Source organism: Perna viridis, chromosome 12 (genome assembly GCF_037379345.1).
Source record: "Perna viridis isolate PV_CMFRI_1.1 ecotype Kerala chromosome 12, ASM3737934v1, whole genome shotgun sequence".
In the NCBI taxonomy this organism is placed as follows: Eukaryota; Metazoa; Mollusca; class Bivalvia; order Mytilida; family Mytilidae; genus Perna; species Perna viridis.
In genome coordinates this window covers 27734923-27756842 of record NC_142456.1, presented here as the reverse complement: position 1 = coordinate 27756842, position 21920 = coordinate 27734923, and the positions used below count along the sequence as shown (strand labels likewise).

The window sequence follows — 21920 nt, the reverse complement described above, 5'->3', positions numbered from 1 at the left end:
AACACTTTGTCATCCCTCAAACACCATGAAAAAACAGTCATTTCTTCCACCATGACCTCTGATCTTATATTAGTCTTTTTCTAGATTTTGCAAAAAAAAACTAAGTATGAACAAAGTTAGTTCAAATTTAATGGAAGATGTTGATTTACAAGATTTGAGACCCCAGCGTGACCTTATTATTGACAGATTTTCTACATGGAAATCCATTTAAGGAATAACTGATCTTCAGTGTCACAAGGGTGATGGGAACAAATAAATGTAGAGGGAAGAACCAAAGACAACAAACACATCAACTTATTTGGTCACATGTCAGTTAAAAGCAAATACTCCTCTTCTCTTTGGACTATAAATACTTTAAAGTTGTTCCATAATTCTCTGTAAGTATCCAACATTTATTACCCTGCTTCATCCATCTCCACCCAATATAATCCATGTTTCCCTGGAAACTGTTTAAAGGTTCACATTTGCAAATATTGATCAGAAGGATATGGAAATATTAATTTAATGGTTTGGTTTTTTTTTCATTAAAAAGAATGGCACAAAACCGTTCAGTGAACTTGTACCACAAGTGTAATAGCATTAGTGTACTTTCAATTTCCTCTTAAGATTTAATAAAAAAAAAAAATAACACAAGGGAAATATAATAGTATGCATCACTGTTGCACTAGCCAATTAAAATAGGTCTGAGTATTCTATTCAAAAGAAGATTTTCCAAAAAACACAAGTATAAAATTATTTTGTATTTTAAATATCACCTATTACTAAATGGAATTTTTTAGTCTTAATCAGTTCAATGCTATACCAACATTAAATGTTTAGTATTGATTTGACACTTGGCTTAAAGCATTTTTTAATCACAGATCCATATTGATTAAAAGAAGCACTTTCAATTTTATTTTTTCTGCATGACTTTTTTTGCTTCATTTCAATTGTATAGTGGCAAATATTCAACAGTTAAAAACTGCATTACTCTATTTACATGTATATTTTGAGCAATTCATTAGAATATGGCTGACACATTTCTTTTTACTTGCCTTAAGCTTGCATTTCAATCATATTTTTAATGTAACCAGTTGAAGAACTTAAAAATATCATAGGTAAACTGATTTTTAACCTCTTCAATCGGAACTCAGTCTTTCTGGTTAAACAGAGACATTTTTTTGTGTAGCAGAAATAGTCAATTAGTTCCAATTGCTCTTGTCATCAAACCTGTATTGACTTAATGACAATATACCTGCTTATTATGACATGACTAACTGTGATCCACCTGTTTATTCTTACCCCAACTAACCAAGATCAACCTGTGTATTATGACCACAATTCATAGATATTAACCTATTTATTCTACTCATAATTTTTAATGATAAAAAACTGTGTATTCTAAACAGGACTAACTTTGATCAATCTAATTATTCTAACTGCAATTAACTAAAATCAACCTGTGTACCATGAACATGACTAACAGATATTAACCGGTTTATTCTGACCATAACTTTCACAAACTTCAACCTCTTTATTATGTCTATTACTAACTGATATCAACCTGTATATTCTAACCACAGCAAACTGATATCATTGTTTATTCTAATCATGACTGATGTCAGTGCCTGCTTATTCTAATCGTGACTGATGCCAGTACCTGTTTGTTCTAACCATGACTGGTGTCAGCCTGTTTATTCTAACCATGGATGATGTCTGTGCCTGTTTATTCTGACCATGACTGATGTCAGTGGCTGTTTATTCAGACCATGACTGATGTCAGTGCCTGTTTATTCTAACCATGGATGATGTCTGTACCTGTTTATTCTGACCTTTACTGATTGAAGTCACTATATTCACTGAAATCAACCTGTTTACTCTCATCATTATTTTCAGTCAGATAAATGTGTTCAATTTTGACCAGTTTTTTTGTGAAATCGACCTGTTTATTCTGAACAGGTCTTTCTGAAATAGACCTCTTTATTCTGACAAGGACTTCCTGAGATAGACCTGTTTATTCTGACTGTGACTGAGATAGACCTCTTAAATTCTTACAAGGTTTCTTGGAGACAGACCTGTTTATTCTGACCAGGACATCCCAATATAGATCTGTTAAATTCTAGCCATGGCTTTCTGCGATGGACCTGTTTTATTCTGACCAGGACGTTCTGACATACACCTGTTTATTATGACAAGGATGTTCTGAGGTAGACCTGTTTATTTTAACCAAAACTTTCTGAGATAGACTTGTTTATTCTGACCAGGACTTTCTGAGATAGACCTGTTTATTCTGATCTTGACCTTTATGGAGATCTATCTGTTTATTCTAACCATAACATTAACCGATTTTAACCTGTATTTCACTTATATTATTTATTTTTTGTAGGTTATTGATCTTTAGAGATAATCTACCAAAACTGTCTTCTTTAACAAAACTTAATACATTGTTCACACCTTGGTTTCAACTGGTAGTCACCAATAGTATAAATATTTATAACAGATATACTGTTTAAAATACATGTTCCCAAACTAATTAGAACAAGACATTGCCTCTAACAAGATCAATACCCGTCACAGACTGTTGAAACCAGTACATGTAGGGACCAATATGACAAATGATTCATACTGGACACAATTTTTATGGTGGATAGACTACTCACTTTTGAACTGCCATTTCTAAAATACCTAACTTCAAACAACAATCAGTAATATTTTTTATTGGCAACAAAATAACAGAACATGATTAATTCCAGACAATATGCACAACTCCATATGTACTCTGACACTCCATTGAGTTTCATAACAATCCTGAAAGTTCTTAAAGAGGAGTTGTGGACAGTGCATCAGTTTTGCTGAAAAATGCACAAGTTCCAACTGTCATCATTTCTACAATTCTTGTTCAAGCACTATTTCCTGACAATATGCACATCCCAATATAGTATTCTAACACCTCATTGAGGTTAATAACAACCCTTGAAGTCATTGAAGAGGAGTTGCAGACAATGCATCAGACCAAGTTTGCTGAAAAAAAAAAAAACACCCTTAATTCTGACAGCCATCATGTTTCCAAGTTTTATCCATACATAAATTCCTGACAATATGCACATCTCCATATAGTAATTTAACACCCCCTTAAGTTTCATAATGATCCTGCTAGTCATTCAGGAGTTTTGGACAATACATGCAACCAAGTTTTGCTGAGAAATGCCTAGGTTTAACAGCCATCATTTCTACAATTTTTGTCTAAATGTAAATTCCTGATAGTATGCACATATCCACATGGTTATATTACAAACCACAAAGTTTCATGACAATGTTCCAAGGTGCTTAGAAAATAAATTGGACAGACAGATGGACAGATAGACAAGCAGACAGGGTGAAACCTATATACCCCTCAAAACTTCATTGAGGGGTATAATAATTATATCAAGGATAAACAACAGGCATTAGATTATTACCAACCCTGGACTACCAACTTTAGAGTTTAACTATGAACATATATGTACTGAGTACTTCTTCAACATAGTCAGTAATGAATATGCTATTACTGTACTACCAACTAAGAACTTTTGAGAACTGATTACTTTTGTAATAAGGTATAAACCAAAGTGTTACCATCATCAGTGTTTTATCATGATTCTATATGTACTTATTACGTCTCCTTAAAAACAACATGTGACTTCTCTTTCATTAAAAAAACAAAAAAACAAATATCATATATTTTTGAAGGACTGCTATTTTAAAGCACATTAAATGCACATATGTTGCAGTATTGAATCAGTTGTTCATGATAAGTACAAAAAGTTCATAATTTACAGTTTAAAAAAATCAATAATCAATAACAAAACATTTAAAAATTTGAATAAACAATCTTCAATTAAGGCAAGGAACATGGTGGCATGAAAAGTGATGGCATGAATTTTGGCTTGTAGTTCAAGGATTTTTATGTAATGTAATTAAGTGCAATTTATTGCAAGAATAAGGTAAAAGGATGAGGGCCCATAAGGCCTTATTCTGCCTTCTGAAATAATTGGCAAAAAGATATCATAAATTTGGAAGAAAACTAAATTACAACGTAATTCATATTGTAAATTTTCAATTTTGTGCATTAAGTTTGAAATTTAAAAAGTAGCCATTGAGGAAAGAATGCACAAAAACTGTTTGGAAGGCTCATCTGTGAATTAAATAGTATTTTTCACTCTTATGAGGCTGACTTTATAGCTGATCTGATCCAAAAAACGAAACATTGTTTAGGTAGATCCTTTAATCTCGATTTTGGTTCCCCTATATAGATGATGTATTACGGTTATACAATCCTAGTTTCAGGGATTTGACACATCGCATCTACCCCAAAGAACTTGAGATAAAGGATACAACAGACACTGTGAAGTCAGCCTCATATCTTGACCTACACAACTCATACATTTTGCCAGAGCTTGCTGTCACTACAAGACTTTTTGTATCATGCTAGACTTCTTACAATTAGGCTTCTGGAACAGGGTTATGTTGCTACAAGATTGAAATCATCACTACAGAAGTTTTATGGTCGTCATCATGAACTCATGGATTGTTATGGTGTATCCATCTGCACAGTGAAAACTGATTTGTTCAATGTGTCATAGTTTTCCTTTCCTCTTTGTACTACCCCAGACTTGATTTATATGAGCAACTTGGCAGGTGTTTCTAGAAAAGCAGAGGACACTTACCCTACTGGTACACTTGGTCCACGCTCCAAGTTTCTAGGGAAGTCTGAGTAGCTTATTCAATTTTGTTACTTTGTATGTATTATTTTGGTTACTTCAAGTTCTTTTTTGTGTATGTCTATTTACCATGTCTAGTCTTTGTCCCTGTATTACATTCTTTTGATTTCCGCTAGAGTCTTGGTTCCCTGGATTACTCTTTCACTCTTTTGCAACTTATTTCATAGTGAGATCCAGCTTTATCCCTCATTCTTTACAAAACTCAAATATAAGCATAATCACAACATGTACAAACAATTATTTCATAACCCACACTCAATACATTCACAGTTTTCAGAAATAAATAAAATTACATAAGAGAAAACTTTTTAATTATTTTTTTATGAAATGAGCAAGGCCTTTGTACAATTCAGTTCTTTTCATTTTATCTGTTTTAGTTAAACCCCTAACTTCAAATGCATACAATAGTATAGGACTTAAAAATGAGTCAAAAAGTTAAAGCTGTAAATCAATTGGTATACTTAGATTTTTTTATCTTTTTGCATACAAAGCATAAAGGGCCTTTTGGCTTTGATCATACAACCTTTTCTTTGCCTTGTGGAAAGTTCCATTTCAACTATATAACACCCCTAAATATCAATAAGTGTCTAAAAGATCAATTTCTACACTATTAATTTTTAATTTGTGATAAAATCTTATTTTCCTCTAACTAAAAACTAAAACTTTTGTTTTACTGCATGGTAGTTACTCTAAATTTTCACAGCATCATTCTAACTAATTGTCAAGCTGTCTTGCATATCATTTACACTCCCTGATAATCATGTTGTATCATCAGTGTAAAGAATAATAAACAATTTGCAGATATTTCTATAGAGTCATGACATACATCAGAAAATTTGACACATTTTTTTTTCTGTGAAAAAATCTGCCAAATCATTCAAAGTTAAGGAAAATATAAAGGGAGACAAATTTTCTCCTTGCTTTACACCAAATGTATGACATAAATAAGTTTGGTATCTCTTCCCACGTTTTAATGTTTTGATACATACCATGAATTACACTATATATTTTACCTTCGTATATTTGACTAATGTAACTTTTGCCATAAACCAGATTGTTAAACAATGAAAAAGCATGTTTAAAATCAATGAAAGTACAAAAATGTTTCTTACCAAATGAGAAACAAATTGAGATAAGTGCACACAGAACAAAAATATTATCAACAGTAGAATGCACTTTTTTACATCCATCTTGTGATTTTGTAATCAAATTGATATGATCTGCATACTCTTTCAATCTATCATTTAACTTTACTGAAGCATGAATTTAGAGTAATGCCTCTATACATATGTGCCTTTTTTTATATTATTGATATAATTATTCCTGTCTTGAGAACAATACAACAATCTAGTATTAAACTGAATAGTTTTAGATAAAATGACTTGAGGCATTCTATTTTAATTTAAGGAGGTAGACCTAGAGTAAGGGACAGAACTCTTGAAATCAGGGGTATGTTTGTATCATATTCAATTTCTCCAAAGCCTATCAAGCTTTCATTTGAAACAGAATGAAACCAGTCAAAGTTATTTTGATGCTTACCTGAGATTGATGTAAAATGCTGAATACAAACATTCCAATGATTTGTAAGAGTTGTGTCCCTTACCCTAGGTCTAAATCCTTAAGATTTTGTCGAATCCAAACACCTTTCCATTTTTTAATTTTAATACAACATTTTTCATTTCATCTCCAGTTATTGAGAAATTAAGCAATAAATCTACCTTGGAGAAATATTGTCCACATTATCCTTGAATTTAAAAGCCTTGATCAGTATATACATCATTACTTTCATTACAATTTTTGAAGTAATTATACAGTATCATCTCAAGAATTTTGCTTATTTTTATTATTCAGACCTATTAAGATTTTCCACAGTGATTAATGATCTGTCTTTGATATGTCTCTCAATTTATTAGCTGCTTTATGCTGATAATCATTGTATGCTTTATTAAGTGCTACTTCTTATTCTTGCCTAAGCTTTATGCATCAGGCTTTTATTTCTAGCTTTTTTTTCTAAAAAAACTATATTGCTTTCTAGTTTTGTGAAATCTTGTATGAAAAATGGAAACATTATTATAAAACAGGTCTTAAAGTTCTTTCGTTTTTTTAAAATATCTGATTTTACCGAAAGTCCTGATTGCCGCATATCCGAATTTAAATCCAAAATCTACAGTTAGCTGGTTTTTTTTCATTTATCACAATGTAGTCACATGTCAATGTAATTTCTAGTTTAATTGATATACATTATAAAATGCCACTTTTATCACTTTCGACTTGTTCAATGAACTCATTCTTGTTCACATTTTTTTCCAGTTAATAAATTTTTGTTCTGAATGACAACCATATTCGACAAAACCTCATACCTTGCTTCTAAAGAAAACTGTATTAAACGATGACTATCAGAAAAAATAGCATAAAATTTTTAACCTAAAACTCTGATTTTGTAAACCACAAAATTTGGTTTCCAATGAAAAGGAAAGTTCCCATATTTTTGTATGATAGAATCCATAAATTAATAATTTTTCCCTTACTTTCACAGTAACATAATTGTTAGGTTTACTCGTATTTTTTGTCACTCAAACTAATGGTACATCAATTCTCTAAAACGAATTATAATCATACATATCTACTCTAATATGGCAGAGTCAGTATCTACATCAAAACACTTATAAATGACATAGTCAGGAAATGTTCTTGTTATTGCTTTGAAATCACCTTATAAAGACAAAGTATAAAACTTCCAGCGCTCAGCCTCTATTAAGGGTAGAAACTGCCTGTATATACGAAATGGTCTTCCCTTCAATCTACTTGCAATCTGCAGTATACACTCTAAGAGATGAATGAACCTTCCTACAATTGATGTTCTGGTATAATCACTACAAAAGGACTACATGTAAGACTACTTCAGGGATACATTAGTTACGATTTCTAGAGAATTACTCGGGGCATGTAGAACTATTTCAGTGATGCATTAGTTACTATGTTTAGAGGAAGTAGTTGGGGCATGTAGGACTACTTCAGTGATACATTAGTTGCTATGTCTAGAGGAAGTAGTTAGGGCATGTAGGACTACTTCAGTGGTACATTAGTTACTATGTTTAGAGGAAGAAGTCAAAGCATGTAGGACTATCTCAGTGGTAGATTAGTTAGTATGTTTAGAGGAAGTAGTCAGGGCATGTAGGACTACTTCAGTGATACATTACTTACTATGTTAAGAGGAAGTAGTCAGAGCATGTAGGACTACTTCAGTGATATATTACTTACTATGTTCAGAGGAAGTAGTCAGGGCATGAAGAACTACTTCAGAGATACATTACTTACTATGTTCAGAGGAAGTAGTAGTTCTCATGGGTTCATTATTGTCTAGGCACAACTTGTAACTTCAAAACATCAGGTATATAGAAGACAATGATCATCAGTCACATACCTCATTCAGATGCATTTATATTCACAAATTGTGAAATGCAAAAACCCATTTTTATTATGACCAAACATGTTAATTAAATTTTTTAGCAATCCTGTTTCAGTAATGTTAAAATTCAAATACAAGTCAAATTTTGTGGCTACAATCCAGCTGCATTTTCACAATAATTAGTTTCCACATATAGAATTAAGCAAGTGTTCATAGTGTTTTACTTATTATTTAAATGAAAAACACATTGTCTCCAATAGAAGTACCTGAAAAAAAAAAATAATTTGCACTGATCAATTGACTACAAGTTCCCTTATGTAACTATGTGTCAGCATTAAAAATTGATTTGTTACAAAAATATTCAGAGACACGATTCCATCTTGTCATATGAAATTCTTTAAAACAATCTCCTTGTAGAATGTAAAAACACTAGATGTTGATGTATGACTTACCAGGTACACACATACACACAATTATCTCTGAACTTAAAATTTAAAAACAGAAAGATGAACTAAGAAACATAATACAGCCAATTAACTACACCTTAGACCTGAAACACTGAGGAACTAAGAACCTTAATACAGCCAATTGACTACACCTTGGACCTGAAACACTGAGGAACTAAGAAACTTAATACAACCAATTAACTACACCTTGAACCTAAAACACTGAGGAACTAAGAAACTTAATACAGCCAATTAACTACAATTGGACCTAAAACACTGAGGAACTAAGAAACTTAATACAGCCAATTAACTACACCTTGGACCTGAAACACTGAGGAACTAAGAAACTTCAAGCAACTAATAAACTTAACCTGGAACCTGAGAAACACAGTTACACAAGAAACTCTGTACTACCAATCAACTTCACCTTGGACCTGAGACAACCCAGATAGATTAAGTAAGATACTTTATACAACCAATCAACTTCACCTGGGACCTGATAAACTGAGGAACTAAGAGACCATAAACAACTAATAAACTTCACCTGGGACCTGAGACACCCAGACAGATGAAGTAAGAAACTTTATGCAACCAAACAACTTCACGTGGGACCTGAAACACTCAACACATGAAGTAGGAAACTTTTACAGCTATTCAACTTTATTCACTTAGAATATATCATGATACAGTTTTTTACGACCACCTTTAAACTTGTCTTGAAATACTGGTATACTGATTTACTGCAGTATTGATTCACTAAAACATACATTTCTTTTTTTTTGTACAGATTGTGCATAAAAAAAACTCAATGGTGAAGGCATACACTTTCGAAATATGATTAATGAGCTAGCACTTTGAACTCTATCTATCATTTCACACCACTATTTCTTTTAAAAATAAAATTGATACTAAACAACAAATCTGTTCTTAATCCACTTCCCAAAATGTGAATTTAGATTTTTTATCCTTGTACTATGAAAATAAGGGTTAACAACAAAATTACCGAACATTAATGTGATCCATAATCAAATCAAGTTCAAAATAGATATTACACCACCAGAGTAGCTGGTACCCCAATGGTCCTGACTTGGTACAGGCATTTCAAATTAAATGTTGGGTTAAATCTAAGTTTTACAGCACTCTAAACCCCCTTCCACTTTGTTTTAGAAAAAAACTGAGTACATGTATTTGCAACCAAGGACTGGTATCTCAAAAAGAATTTGGTAAGAGATCTTTTGAGATGCATTAGCATGGTGCTTTTTTATTTAGATCCTTTTGGGTGTGTTTTTTATAGACTTTAAGAATTCTCACTTTCAGCAAGATTTTGAAATTATTCTGACTGAGAAAAAGGCCTTTAAGCAGATTCTATGGACTTGAGAAAATGCAGGCATAATGCAATAATGTCAGACTTTTTGACACAAGAAAATCCCTAGTGACCATCACACACACACACACACACACACACACACACACATATAGTTCCAACTACTATACATTCTTGATATATACACCAAGACATGTACAAAATGTTTCTTGAATACAATTATATGTAATAAAATAACTTTTAAAAAATGCTGTTTCTCGAAAAAATATTTCAAAGACAAATTGTGCCTAGAATTTTTTGGATTATATAATAGTATAAAAATAATTTCAGTAGAATCTGATCAATCAAATGATAACATGACAAGGAAAACTTTTTTTTTTACTAACAATAAAAAAAAATATTAGGCTACTCAAAATTATTTTTCTGATTATCCAATAGATCGGAAAGACAAGATGTAAAAAAAAAAGATGAGGGTATACAAGGCGCTGTAGCACCTACTAGAGGAAATTATCTCCCTTTAATAAACTTAAAATTGTTCCATTTTTTAAATTAAAACAATTTATTTCATCTTCGTTTTTAAAAAAAAATCAAAAGAGAAAATTTGTTTTCGTTTATAAAAGAAATAAACAAAGTTACATGCATCGCTCTCGGGCCCAGGTGGGGTCTGGGAGTAGACCAGAGCGTCAACACAACAGCCCAGCTGCTAGTAGGACACACTACTAACTGGCATAACTAACAGAATCCCCGTAAGGGGCGGTCATGCGAGATCCGTAAGGATAGTCAAGACCGTAAAAAACCCCAATCATCATGTAGGGAAAACCTGGTCATAGAGTCATACGTATGATGACTTATTTTTTTTCAGCCCAGGATTTTTTACACCCAAAATTGCATACAAATTGTGCATATTGTAAATGTATATGTATTGAAGATTTTTTCCCGGATAAAGAAAGCATTGTTGAAAGAACTTTGTTCTATAGAACTGTGCTTTATCATTGCAATAGATAAATACCCAGAGCCTGGATTTTTTTACAGGCAAATAAAGCAAACAGCTTTTAATTTTTCTCCTTTAAAAAAAAACAACATGAGTGAGTAAAAAGCTTTATTCGCGCTTGATCTTATAATAGTGTTTCAAACTTGCTGGATAGCGTAAGGGAATAAAATGCATTCAAAATTTATTACAAACAAAATTATCTTTAGACAGCGTGCTACAGGTTTCTATACACTAATGCTTTAACGAGCTTATTTAAAGCCTCCCATTTTTGTACTACATTCCATGCAAAAGTATATCATAATGCTGTACAATGATCTTTTATCAAGATTTATACGAATATTAGAGCAAACAAATATTGAAAACTATAAGATTCATATATTAAACCCAAATAAATGAGAGTAAAGCGGTTCAAAATAAGTGCATTCACGTACATGCAAATATGTTCATAGCAGTGGCTATATCAAAATCGGCGTCTGATCAAAGATTATTCCGAACTTTATTTCATTCTTTGGCATAAAGATGAGATAATAGCTCTTTAGTTATTATCTCTACTGCACTTGCTACAGTGTAATTAGGGTTTCAGTGTATATTACACGGGTGGCCAGGTGCTTAATCATGTGACAGTAGCTAGGTCACATGATACATGTACAGGTAAAGTATGACTTGGTAATTTTTGAAGCGATTTTAAGCGTGATTTTTGAAGGTTTTTTGTTAAATGCACATAGAGATCCAGTATTAACCAAAAAATCCTTTTTCCTGTAGAAAGAATTTATAAATGCACACTTCCAGTTTCAATCTTTTTTTGGTTAACACTGGATCTCACTATAAAAGGCTAAAAACCACTAACTCCACTTCCCATAGGCTGCTATGCTAATTTCACAATATTCAATGGCTTCTCTGGACTTTACCTAAACTTTAACCTGCAGAGGACTATATATCAGCATGATTCTACATATGTCAGCTCACAATCCTCAGAATGGCATGTGGGGTTAGCAGACTTGCAGTGCAGTACTGGTCACCGGAAGTGAAGGGTCTATAAATAGCATGGGAAATCCCAGTGTTTTCACAAGATAGGGGTATATTTAAAAATCATTATGGAGATTAGGCTTCACATCACAAGAAGCAAAATGCACCTATAAAATGTACAGAAATGTTTTTCCTTTCAGAAACTGTTTAAATTTTTTAAATAAGATGAGAACTTTTTTCACAGCACTATGAGGAACAGGGGTAATTTCTGCGTAGGACTATTTTTGCGTACGTTCCAAATGCTCATTGGTTGAATTGGTGGTCTGTAACCTAAAATACGTGGCAGAAGAGTGAAAAAATGCTATTTTTTTGACAGAATAGCCTTCCAGGCGGTTTCTGCGCATTCGTTTATGTATTGTTATTTTTTAAATCATAAACTAGATGCATAAAATTGAAAATTTAAGATATGAATTACATTATTATTTAGTTTTCTTCCGAATTGATGATAATTTTTTTAACAATTATTTCAGTAGGCAGAATAAGGCCTTATGGACCCTCATCCTTTACAATATTTTGGAAGAATCCTAGTTTTATTTTTGTTTATTTCAGTTTTCTGTTTGTTTGTTCAATTGTTAGTTGCTTGTGTCTTAGATTTCCTTGCTTGTTTGAATCCTACGACTGAACATGAATTTGCATGTGTTACTGTGCTAGGTATACCACACTCATATAGAAAGTTAATATTAACTGCACCTAAAATTGTTTATAACATATGCCCCATCCATATACAGCCATAAACTCACAAGGTGATTGAAATATACCACCCATTATAAGTAAATGTATCATTTAAACACACTTACATGTACTGGTGATTTTAGTTTCATGGTAATCTATAAAATATTTTAAGATATACCGGTACATACATGTATTCAAGACTGAAAATATAACACTGATTTTATCAGTTCATAGTATGAATAATGTCACACGTATACTTTGTGGCAAGAGCAGTCATATTTTGATTAGCCTCTCTGATTATCTATAACACACAGATTCATAAGCACCCAACAATATTGCCAGCACTCCACAGTATTGTAGAACTGCCTAATTTTGGTCTTGTAATCTGATGCTTTATAACATTTATCACTTTAAAAAATTGTCAAGCATCTGTAAATCTATATATCTAGAAATAGCTCAAGCCAAGGCCTTCAGGATGCAGTAAAAATTTTCTAAAATAAAATTACCCACAGCAAATAAGGTTACCATAGAAACCATGCAAAAAATATGTGAAAATTTGAAACAAAGTAAAATCAGGTTTAAAAATATCAAATTTCCAGCAAAATATCTTATATTTTTATTTCATCCCCTGAAACTGTCCAAACTTTTTCATTCGAAAACCCCATCCTCATATGGACATTGCAAGTTAGATTTTGAGCTATTTTACTTAGTAATCCACTTATCAAATTTAGCATGGTAAAAATTTGACTTACTTTCACTTTCACAATGAAGTCAAATTGTCATTGAAAAAAAGTCCCTTCAACATTGAAAATATATAAAACATTGCAAAATACTTTTAAAAGACCCCTTTTTTTTTTGGAAAATGTTTTATCAACAATAGATTCTTCATTTTTAATCACTATAGCCACCACCGGTTTCCATTTATGTCCATTTTTCATCCCTAGCCAAAAGTGTGAAACTAAACTAAACTGTGGAGTGCTGGCATTGACCCAACTTTAATCCGCCTTGTCATAAGGATCATATTTCATCAATTGAAAGGTTTTATTTTTATAGTTTTCAAGACACTGGCTGAAAACTGCATATAACATAATTTTTCAACTTTCAAGGGCAATAACTCTTAACAAGGAGGTATCCAACAACTTTGACCCAATTGAAACTTTTGTAGGCCTTATCATATGGATAATTTCATAAACTGAAAGTTTTTTTTTCTCTATTATAGTTTTCAAGGTATTGGCTGAAAACTGCAAAAATTGTAGTGTTTCCCTTTTCAAGGGCAACAACTCTAACAAGAAGACTTCCGACAATTTTGACCCAGTGGAGACTTTTGTAGGCCTTATCATGTGAAGCCTTTCATCAGTTGAAATTTTTTTTCTATATATTATAGTTTTCAAGATATTGGTTGAAACCTGTTAAACAAGAGGCTCCCAGGAGCCTGAATCGCTCACCTGGTTGAATTTTGCCTTTCAAAGGCAATAAATTAAACAAGAAGTTGTCCAACAATTCTGACTCAAGAAAACTTTGATAGGACTTATCATAAGGATCATTTCAGTAAATGAAAGTCTAAATCTATCATAGTTTTCAAGACATTGGCTGAAAACTGTAAAAAAAAAAAACCCTGTTATTTTCCCCTGACAAATTCATCTGACAAATTTTATGCCTGAAGACTTTTGTAGTCCTAAAAATAAGGATCATTTCAGCAACTGAAAGAATTTGGATAAACCTAACCGTTTTGGAGATATATGCGAAAAACTATTGTCTGACCCATATGCTCTATTTTTAGTAATGGCAGCCATGTTTTTTTTTGATGGATCAGAAATCCCCACATCAGTTCTATGCAGGATACCCCAAGGAACATTCATACCAAGTTTGGTTCCAATTGGTCAAGTAGTGTCAGAGGAGAAGATTTTTGAAAGAAATAACATAAAAGATAGCAAAAAAAATGTTGAAAAAGGGCAATAACTCCAACATGGCTTCATATATTAAAATGAAAATTTGACAGCAGATAGATCTCATTATGCTGAACACTTTTACCTGTGTCAGAATTTGGCTAAACCTAACCGTTTTGGAGATATATATGCGAAAAAATACTGTCTGACCCCCATGTTCTATTTTCAGTAATGGCTACTATGTTTTTCAACGGATCAAAAATCCCCAGACCAGTTCTATGCAAGATACCCCAAAAAACATTCCAATTGGTCAAGTAGTTTCAGAGGAGAAGAGTTTTGAAATATTGTTAACGACACGGACGACGGACGGACGCCAAGTGATGGCAATAGCTCACATGGCCTTCGGCAAGGTGAGCTAAAAACATCATTTGATGCCTTTAAGGGCAACAACTCTAACAAGAAGTCTTCCTACAACTATGACTTATATAGAACTTTTCAGGGTAAAAAAGAAAGCCACATTTATTTTCCAATGTCTCTTATGGTTTTTGGGATGTATGTAGAAATTTGGTGACTTGACCTATAAGCTAAAAAAATTGAAAAAGCAGCCATATTCTAGGCTTGATCTACACAACCGATACAATTTTTAAAGTAGATGCCTTAAGGATGCTGGTGACCAAGTTTGGTAATAATCCACAGAGCGGTTTCTGAGGAGATTTTTAAAGAAAAGTTAACAACGGATGACAGAAGACAACAACAATAGACATCAAGTGATGACAAACACTTTTTGGACCAGGTGAGCTAAAAATTTACACACATAAAATTAGGGAGACATGTGAAATAGAACAGGTATTAAATGAATATTGCTTAACCCCTTTATTCATAGTAAGGGTCAAAATCAGGCTTTTATCATGCCCTAAATGAGATCAAAAATGAAAATTGCTAGTTTCTTAAAAAAACAAAACAAAAAAAAAAAAAACAAAACAATCCATACAATTCAAACATGGCTGAAGCTCATGTGGTGCGGAAGTCTTTAGAAATGCTAAATTAGATCCCAAACCACTGATGCTATGTAGATAGGAGTAGGTCTAAAAGGTGCAAAAATTAGGCCACTTGACAGTTTTCTCACCTTAGATTTAGATTTGAAATTAAAAAAAAAATCAGTACATTTTGTAATTAAGTGGGTCCTGAAATGCACAAGTGTCAAAAGGCATCCTTATTAAGTAAAGGATTAAAACGACCAAAGTGTAATGCCATTCATTACAAAACATCTTTTACAAAATTAAAGTACTTCTGTTGTCTTGAAATTTTACTGACTTGAAGCACCAAGTTTTTTTACCCTTTGAAATAATATACAATGTACTTTTTTCTTCCAATTTATCAACACATAAACTTAGTACCATTCACTAGCAATCTTTGTTGATGTTTGGTATTAAATCTAGTGGAGTTCATAATTTGATTAATTCAGAGAAAACAGTGTTCAATACTTATACTTTTAATCCTGTCACTTAAATATAAAGCCCTTGTTTGCCATTAAATGCAAAAAAATACCAGTTTCATATATTGTAAATTTTGATATACTATACACATGTTTCAAGGAGTAACCTATAATCAGCAGCATTAAAATCAAATATGAAAGATCATAATCAAAATATTAGTTGTATAAAAGAAGTACTCTTAAGTAAAACTATAACAAAAACAAAGCAGCTGACATTATGGACACTATAATGTTATGATCACCATAGGATTTTACTAACTTTTTGAAATGTTGCTATTTACAGACCCTCATACAGAAGCAGTTTAGGGCCACTTGAAAAAAATTAAGTCAAAATTTGTAATTATGATATGATGACATACAATGTAGTATGTTAAAATTAGAAAAAATGTTCAAGTATCCATAACTGGCTTCCTTACCCTCATACAGAAAGTATCCCTAACTGGCTTCCCTGCCCTCAATCATATCTTAGTATATAATATGAAATAAGACCCTGTATAAAGTCAGATATCAAAATGCATGATGAATTGTACAATTAATTATTTACAGGTGGAATTGATTAAAGTACATTCTTCTACCATTACTAAAGTGAAGTGTTTTCCAGGATCACCAATAAAACAAAATAACATTCGACTAAAACCTGAAGTCCAATTGTTGACTTAAGTTCACAGTTCCCATCCATGCTATAATTCACAGCATTGTCTCTCCATATTGCTCTGTGTCCAATTAGAAATAATAATTTGGATAAGATGTATTTCAAATTGGTGAAGATACTGAATTGACTTGGCAATTACATTTTACTTCATTTATGCAATGACACAAGTGAAGCTAACTGCTGCCTGATGCAAATTTTTCAGCCTAATTTAGTTTTTAAAACCTAACACAAAATTTGTCTCTTGAACAGTAATATCTAATATCTAGAAATACTGCAAGCAACCTCACAAAGAGAATATCCCACACCCCTCCCCCCCCCACCCCGCTTCAAATGAACATAAATGTTTAACACACTTTGGCCTCATCTAACAATATCTATATTCCTTCATGCACGTCTACATACAAACTGTATGATACTCAACATTCTGATAAAAATACATCAAAATCCCTTGAGCAATTTAGGAGTTGCGCACATGAGGTTTTACCATGTACCTCATATCTGGGTTGTCTCCCTTTGGGGTCCTCTGACAGTAATTATTTTCTTTTATATTACATCTACTTGATACCCAACCTTCAAATTAAAATACATCAAAATCTTTTACAATATAAGCAGTTAAGGATGAGTTGTGCTTACGAGGTTTTATCGTGTAAACCTTAATTTGGATCATTTCCCTTTGGAGTCCTCTGATAGTAATAATATTCCTTCATACACATCTACACCTGATACAAAACTTTCCTATAGAATTTCATCAAAATCCCTTCAGCGGTTTAGGAGGAGTTGGGCTTACAAGGTTTTAACTTGTAAAACCCTTACATATATGGTAAATTATCTCCTACTGGAGTGCTCCGACAGTAATTATTTTCCTTCATGATACTCAACTTTCCTATAAAATTTCATCAAAATCCGTTGACAGTTCAGGAGATGAAGATTTTTAAATTCATAGGGCTCATTTGACACTTAAATTTTCAAAGGGAAATTCACCCAATTCATTAGGGATTAGAAAATAAGGTTAGATCCTCCATAAAAACCTTGAATACTGATACCTGCAACAATAATATTTTCTGGTACAATGAAAGCAGGCTTTCAAGCTAACACCAGCCTGATGCTAGTCAATTTACATTTTAGCCAAAGCTTAATGGTGGGGAAACTAGTGAATCTTATGTAAGGGCAGGAGGGTTAATGGAATCTGTTAGGTAAGGAGGACTAGTGGAAACTTGTAGAGTGGGAAGATGAGAAAGTAGTATGTAACTTTTCTTTAGGTTTAAACTGGTCTGGTATCTCATTTAACTAATATTAGTCCTTTGTTTGTACATTTGTGTAACTTTATTTCTGTTCTAACCAGGGACTCAGGCCTTTTTGAACTGACTTTAGGTGTGTTTAATTGTGTAATATTTATTTTTCACAGTGGCAAGATTTAAAAGGGGAAGGTTTGTGAACATGCCAAAGTACTTCAACCCTACCATATTTTTGTGACTGTCCCGTCAGGAATTTCCATCCTCTGTATGTATTGTTTCATCTTAAATTTCAGTTTACTTTTATGTTGCTAAAGTATATGGGGCAACTGTTACACTGTACCTGTGTATAATGTTGTTTAGGGGCAAGCTGCAGCTTGCTCATTGGTGTCAGGGTTATTCATTAAAGACCCACGAGTGACCTTCAGCTTACTTCGTCCATCCCAGTGGAGTTGTTGTCTCTAACACTTTCATCATATCCATTCTCATTATATAGGGGTCAATTCATCTCTTATATCTTGCTTCTTCATCAAACTCACTGATAGTACTTTCAGAGCAGGGCTAGATTTTTCTCTGCTTTGGCCATATATACTAGAAACCAAAAAAGTAAGCTATAAGAAATACCTGTAAGATTGATTTGTCTTCAGGCTTTCCTACTTTACATGCAGTGTTCTCCCTAAATTAGTAAATAGCACAGTGCTTACTGGCATAGGACAGCTCTTTTGACCTTCCTCCAAAATTATAGCACACTGCCCATAGTGCATTCTAACTAAAATTAATAATTGATATCACATTGCTAAGAAATCATAGCGCTGTGAAATACAGCACTATAATGGCCTGAGGAGAACATTGACATGTTTCCAGTTTTGACCATGATTTGACAAATATCAATCTACTAAAATCACTCTTTTCCCAACCATGTTTTTATCTTAATGCTAAAATTACCTGTATGAATTCTATGATGTTGATGAAGATGAGATAACTGTTTGAAGGAGCGTTCACAGTAGTTACAATGATATTTCCGCAAGTTTGTGTGAACAAGACTATGCTGTAACAGTTGCTGCCTACTACGGAAACCTTTGCAGCAGTGTGGACACATGTGCCTACGATCCGGATTCATGAGCCCTGCTGTCAAATTGGCAGCCATCAGATCATAGTCAATTGGTTCTTGTTTAATTTGATAATGGTCCATGAATTTATTTTGTTTGGCTCTCAACAATGGTGCTTCTGGATCATAGTCAAATTGGTTCCTTGCTACAGCTTCTATTGTTTCCTCTAAATGTTGACTGTTGGGTTCAGATTTTTCATCTGAATCCTCAGCTTCGTTTTTTTCTTGGAATGCTGACTGTTGACTGTGGTTTCCAGAATTGGCCATTGAATTTGGCACTTTGTAAAAGGAAGAACTATTTTGAACAGTTTGTCTATTTTTATCATTAACATCTGTTGAAACATTATTACTAAAACCCATTTTTCTTCTTAACTCTTCTTCATAATTTTTTGTTAGTCTATCAGAACTCCTGTTGTGATTTATAAGAGATCCTTGATTAATATTATACTCTTGCATCATTCTATTTATAGACTCACGTTGCTCTATTCCATTTCCACCACTATTTCTGAAGTCCTCACCTACTTGTATATTGTTACTGTTTGAACCAATTGTATTTCTTATATTATCTTCAATATTGTTAAGTCCCATTCTATTCCTCAGATCCTCTCGAATTGAATTTAATTCTAAATTATTCCGTATGTCCTCCATATTGCTTTGGCCCAATCTGTTACGTAAATCTTCACCGATATTGTTATTTAGTCTCATTCTACTGCGGATTTCTGCCTCGAATCCCTCAATGCCCGTTCTTTCCTGCAGTAGACCAGAGTCCATCAAGCCATTGTATGGAGATCTACAGTGAGAAGAAGACATTAGCCAGTAAGTCATGAACATTTTAAAATTATTATACCAAGGATCCAGTTCAAGCTGCCGATTCATTATGGCAAAATTTTCCATGTGCATGAAATTCTGTGTTTTGGAGCAAAATAAAATTACAAATATGAATTTACATCTTCAAAGCATCTATGTAGGTCTGAACACACCTTTGGGAAGACACTTAGTGAAAGTTATTCCACAGTAATCTGTGTGCAGTCCTTCAAATTTCACAAGTCAAACTGTACAGTAAATTTTTTTTTTTTATTGTGACATCTGCCAGATCAGAGTAAATACAGATAAATGATAAAGTTGCACACTACATATTCATATTGTGTCATTAAGTAAAGTTACTGAAAATTTTGCTGTTATATCATTTTTTTCGCACTACTAATTAAGTTGATGTTAAAGTAGGTTAAATCCACACTTTTCAAAGGAGTCATGCAAGAGGACACTTTAACCCATTCCTAAGTAGGATAATCCGAAAACCAGGTATTCTTAAAAAAAATCACAAAAATTCACTAAGTCAACAACAGGGTCCTCCAACACTTTGTGATTCCAATTATACCTCCTAGATGTCCATATAAAATTAGAATCCTATATCATATTTAATCAATTATGTCATTTTAATCTCTTTTGTGCTCAACAAAGTATTTGATCAAAACACAAATTAAAATTCCAATTGGTTAGAGATCCTTTTGTCCATCAGTTACATTTAAAACTTTTCTCTTTATGAAAAAAAATCCCAACAACCTCAAGTTATTTAACTTGCTGAATGACTGCCAACGAAAAGATGACTAAAAAAAATTGCCTTTGAATGAATAATGCATTAGCAGTTATGTTGCGATGAAAAAAATATCTATTCAATAACCTGTATGCAGTTTTTCTATGGATTGTAATAAAATGGAACAAAAAATAAACGAAACTAACTTGACTTTAATGACATCCCTATTACGCAACATATCACTCCAATTCGTCCCTATACTGATGCTCTGTAAAATAACCGATCCATAGTTTTGTACGGATATAAAAATCACATTTTTTTTTATTCTGAACAAGTAAAAGCAATAACATAGTTTTATTTTAGGTTCTCCAGAAAAGAAAAGAGGCTCAGTAAGGGAGGTGAATTTTTTTTCAATTAACCACTGATGATTCATTGCAAAAATAAGACATTACATAATCCAGAAGCAGGTTCGTGGAATGAATGTACATTAGTGAAAAAATCTCATCAAAAATATTTTAATTGGAACAAATACATGTATAGTACTTTGTTATTTATAGCGAGACTAAAGTTTTTAATGTGTTAAAAAATAATTGTAATTGATTTTGGTATCTACTTAAATATGCCCTGTTCATGTCCCCAATTCTATTATCTTACACAAACAATTTATTAATGGGTGAATGGTAGCTGACCAAACAAGATCTGTATAAAAAAGGTGAAAGCGTGGTTATGAAAACATGTCCTGGATACTTAAACCCTTTAGGCTTTATCACATTATTTTTTTTACTGTACGAAAATGACATTCTGTTGTAACTGCCAAAGAATAAATTAGGATTTTTTTCACTGGTTTTGGCAAGCAGCCAAGTAATTTAACATCTACACATGCATAATAAAAGGATTTCAACTTAATTGAAATGCATGCTATGCAACCACAATACCTAAGGCAGAAAAAAAATGCATGTAATTTTTGGTAACATTGCACAGTAACCATGGAAACAAAGAAAGGACAAAAAACCTAATCTGCTATCTTAAAATCAATATCTTATGTAATTGAACTAAAGCTGCACACATGAAAAATATTTTCGTAATATTTTTTTTTATCCCTGATTGTAAGAGATCAATTGAATGCACAGAGAATTTAAGGAGGAACTTAAAGGGATTATTGGCTTTTATACTATATCAGTCTGATTTAAAAAAAAAATTAATTACCAGACTCAAGCACTACTCAGAAGTATCAATCCAGTGGAAGTCAAGGGAGATAATCTGTTAATGGAAACAATGGGAAAAGAACTCATAACACAATATTGATCAATAATTCAATTAAAAAAAATCCAAGTAGCCATAATTTTTAATTAAACTAGACATTGCCCCTAACGGGACTAATACCCCCTACCCTTGTTGATCCCTGT

The 21920-nt window shown here is 32.6% G+C and overlaps 1 protein-coding gene across 4 annotated transcripts in view; it reads right to left on the bottom strand.

Moving 5' to 3' along the window:
• LOC148601889 (uncharacterized) overlaps positions 1-21920 on the bottom strand; it is a 54256-nt gene that overhangs the window by 12947 nt on the left and 19389 nt on the right. Inside the window, exons 1-2 of one of the 4 annotated variants that reach the window (XM_088554567.1) lie at positions 20721-20881; positions 18818-19770 (exon numbers count right to left, since the gene is read on the bottom strand). In XM_088554567.1, coding sequence (XP_088410693.1) covers positions 18818-19770; positions 20721-20752 — 985 coding nt within the window. In that variant the 5' untranslated portion in view covers positions 20753-20881. The other 3 variants (XM_088554570.1, XM_088554569.1, XM_088554568.1) reach the window with 3 other exon arrangements.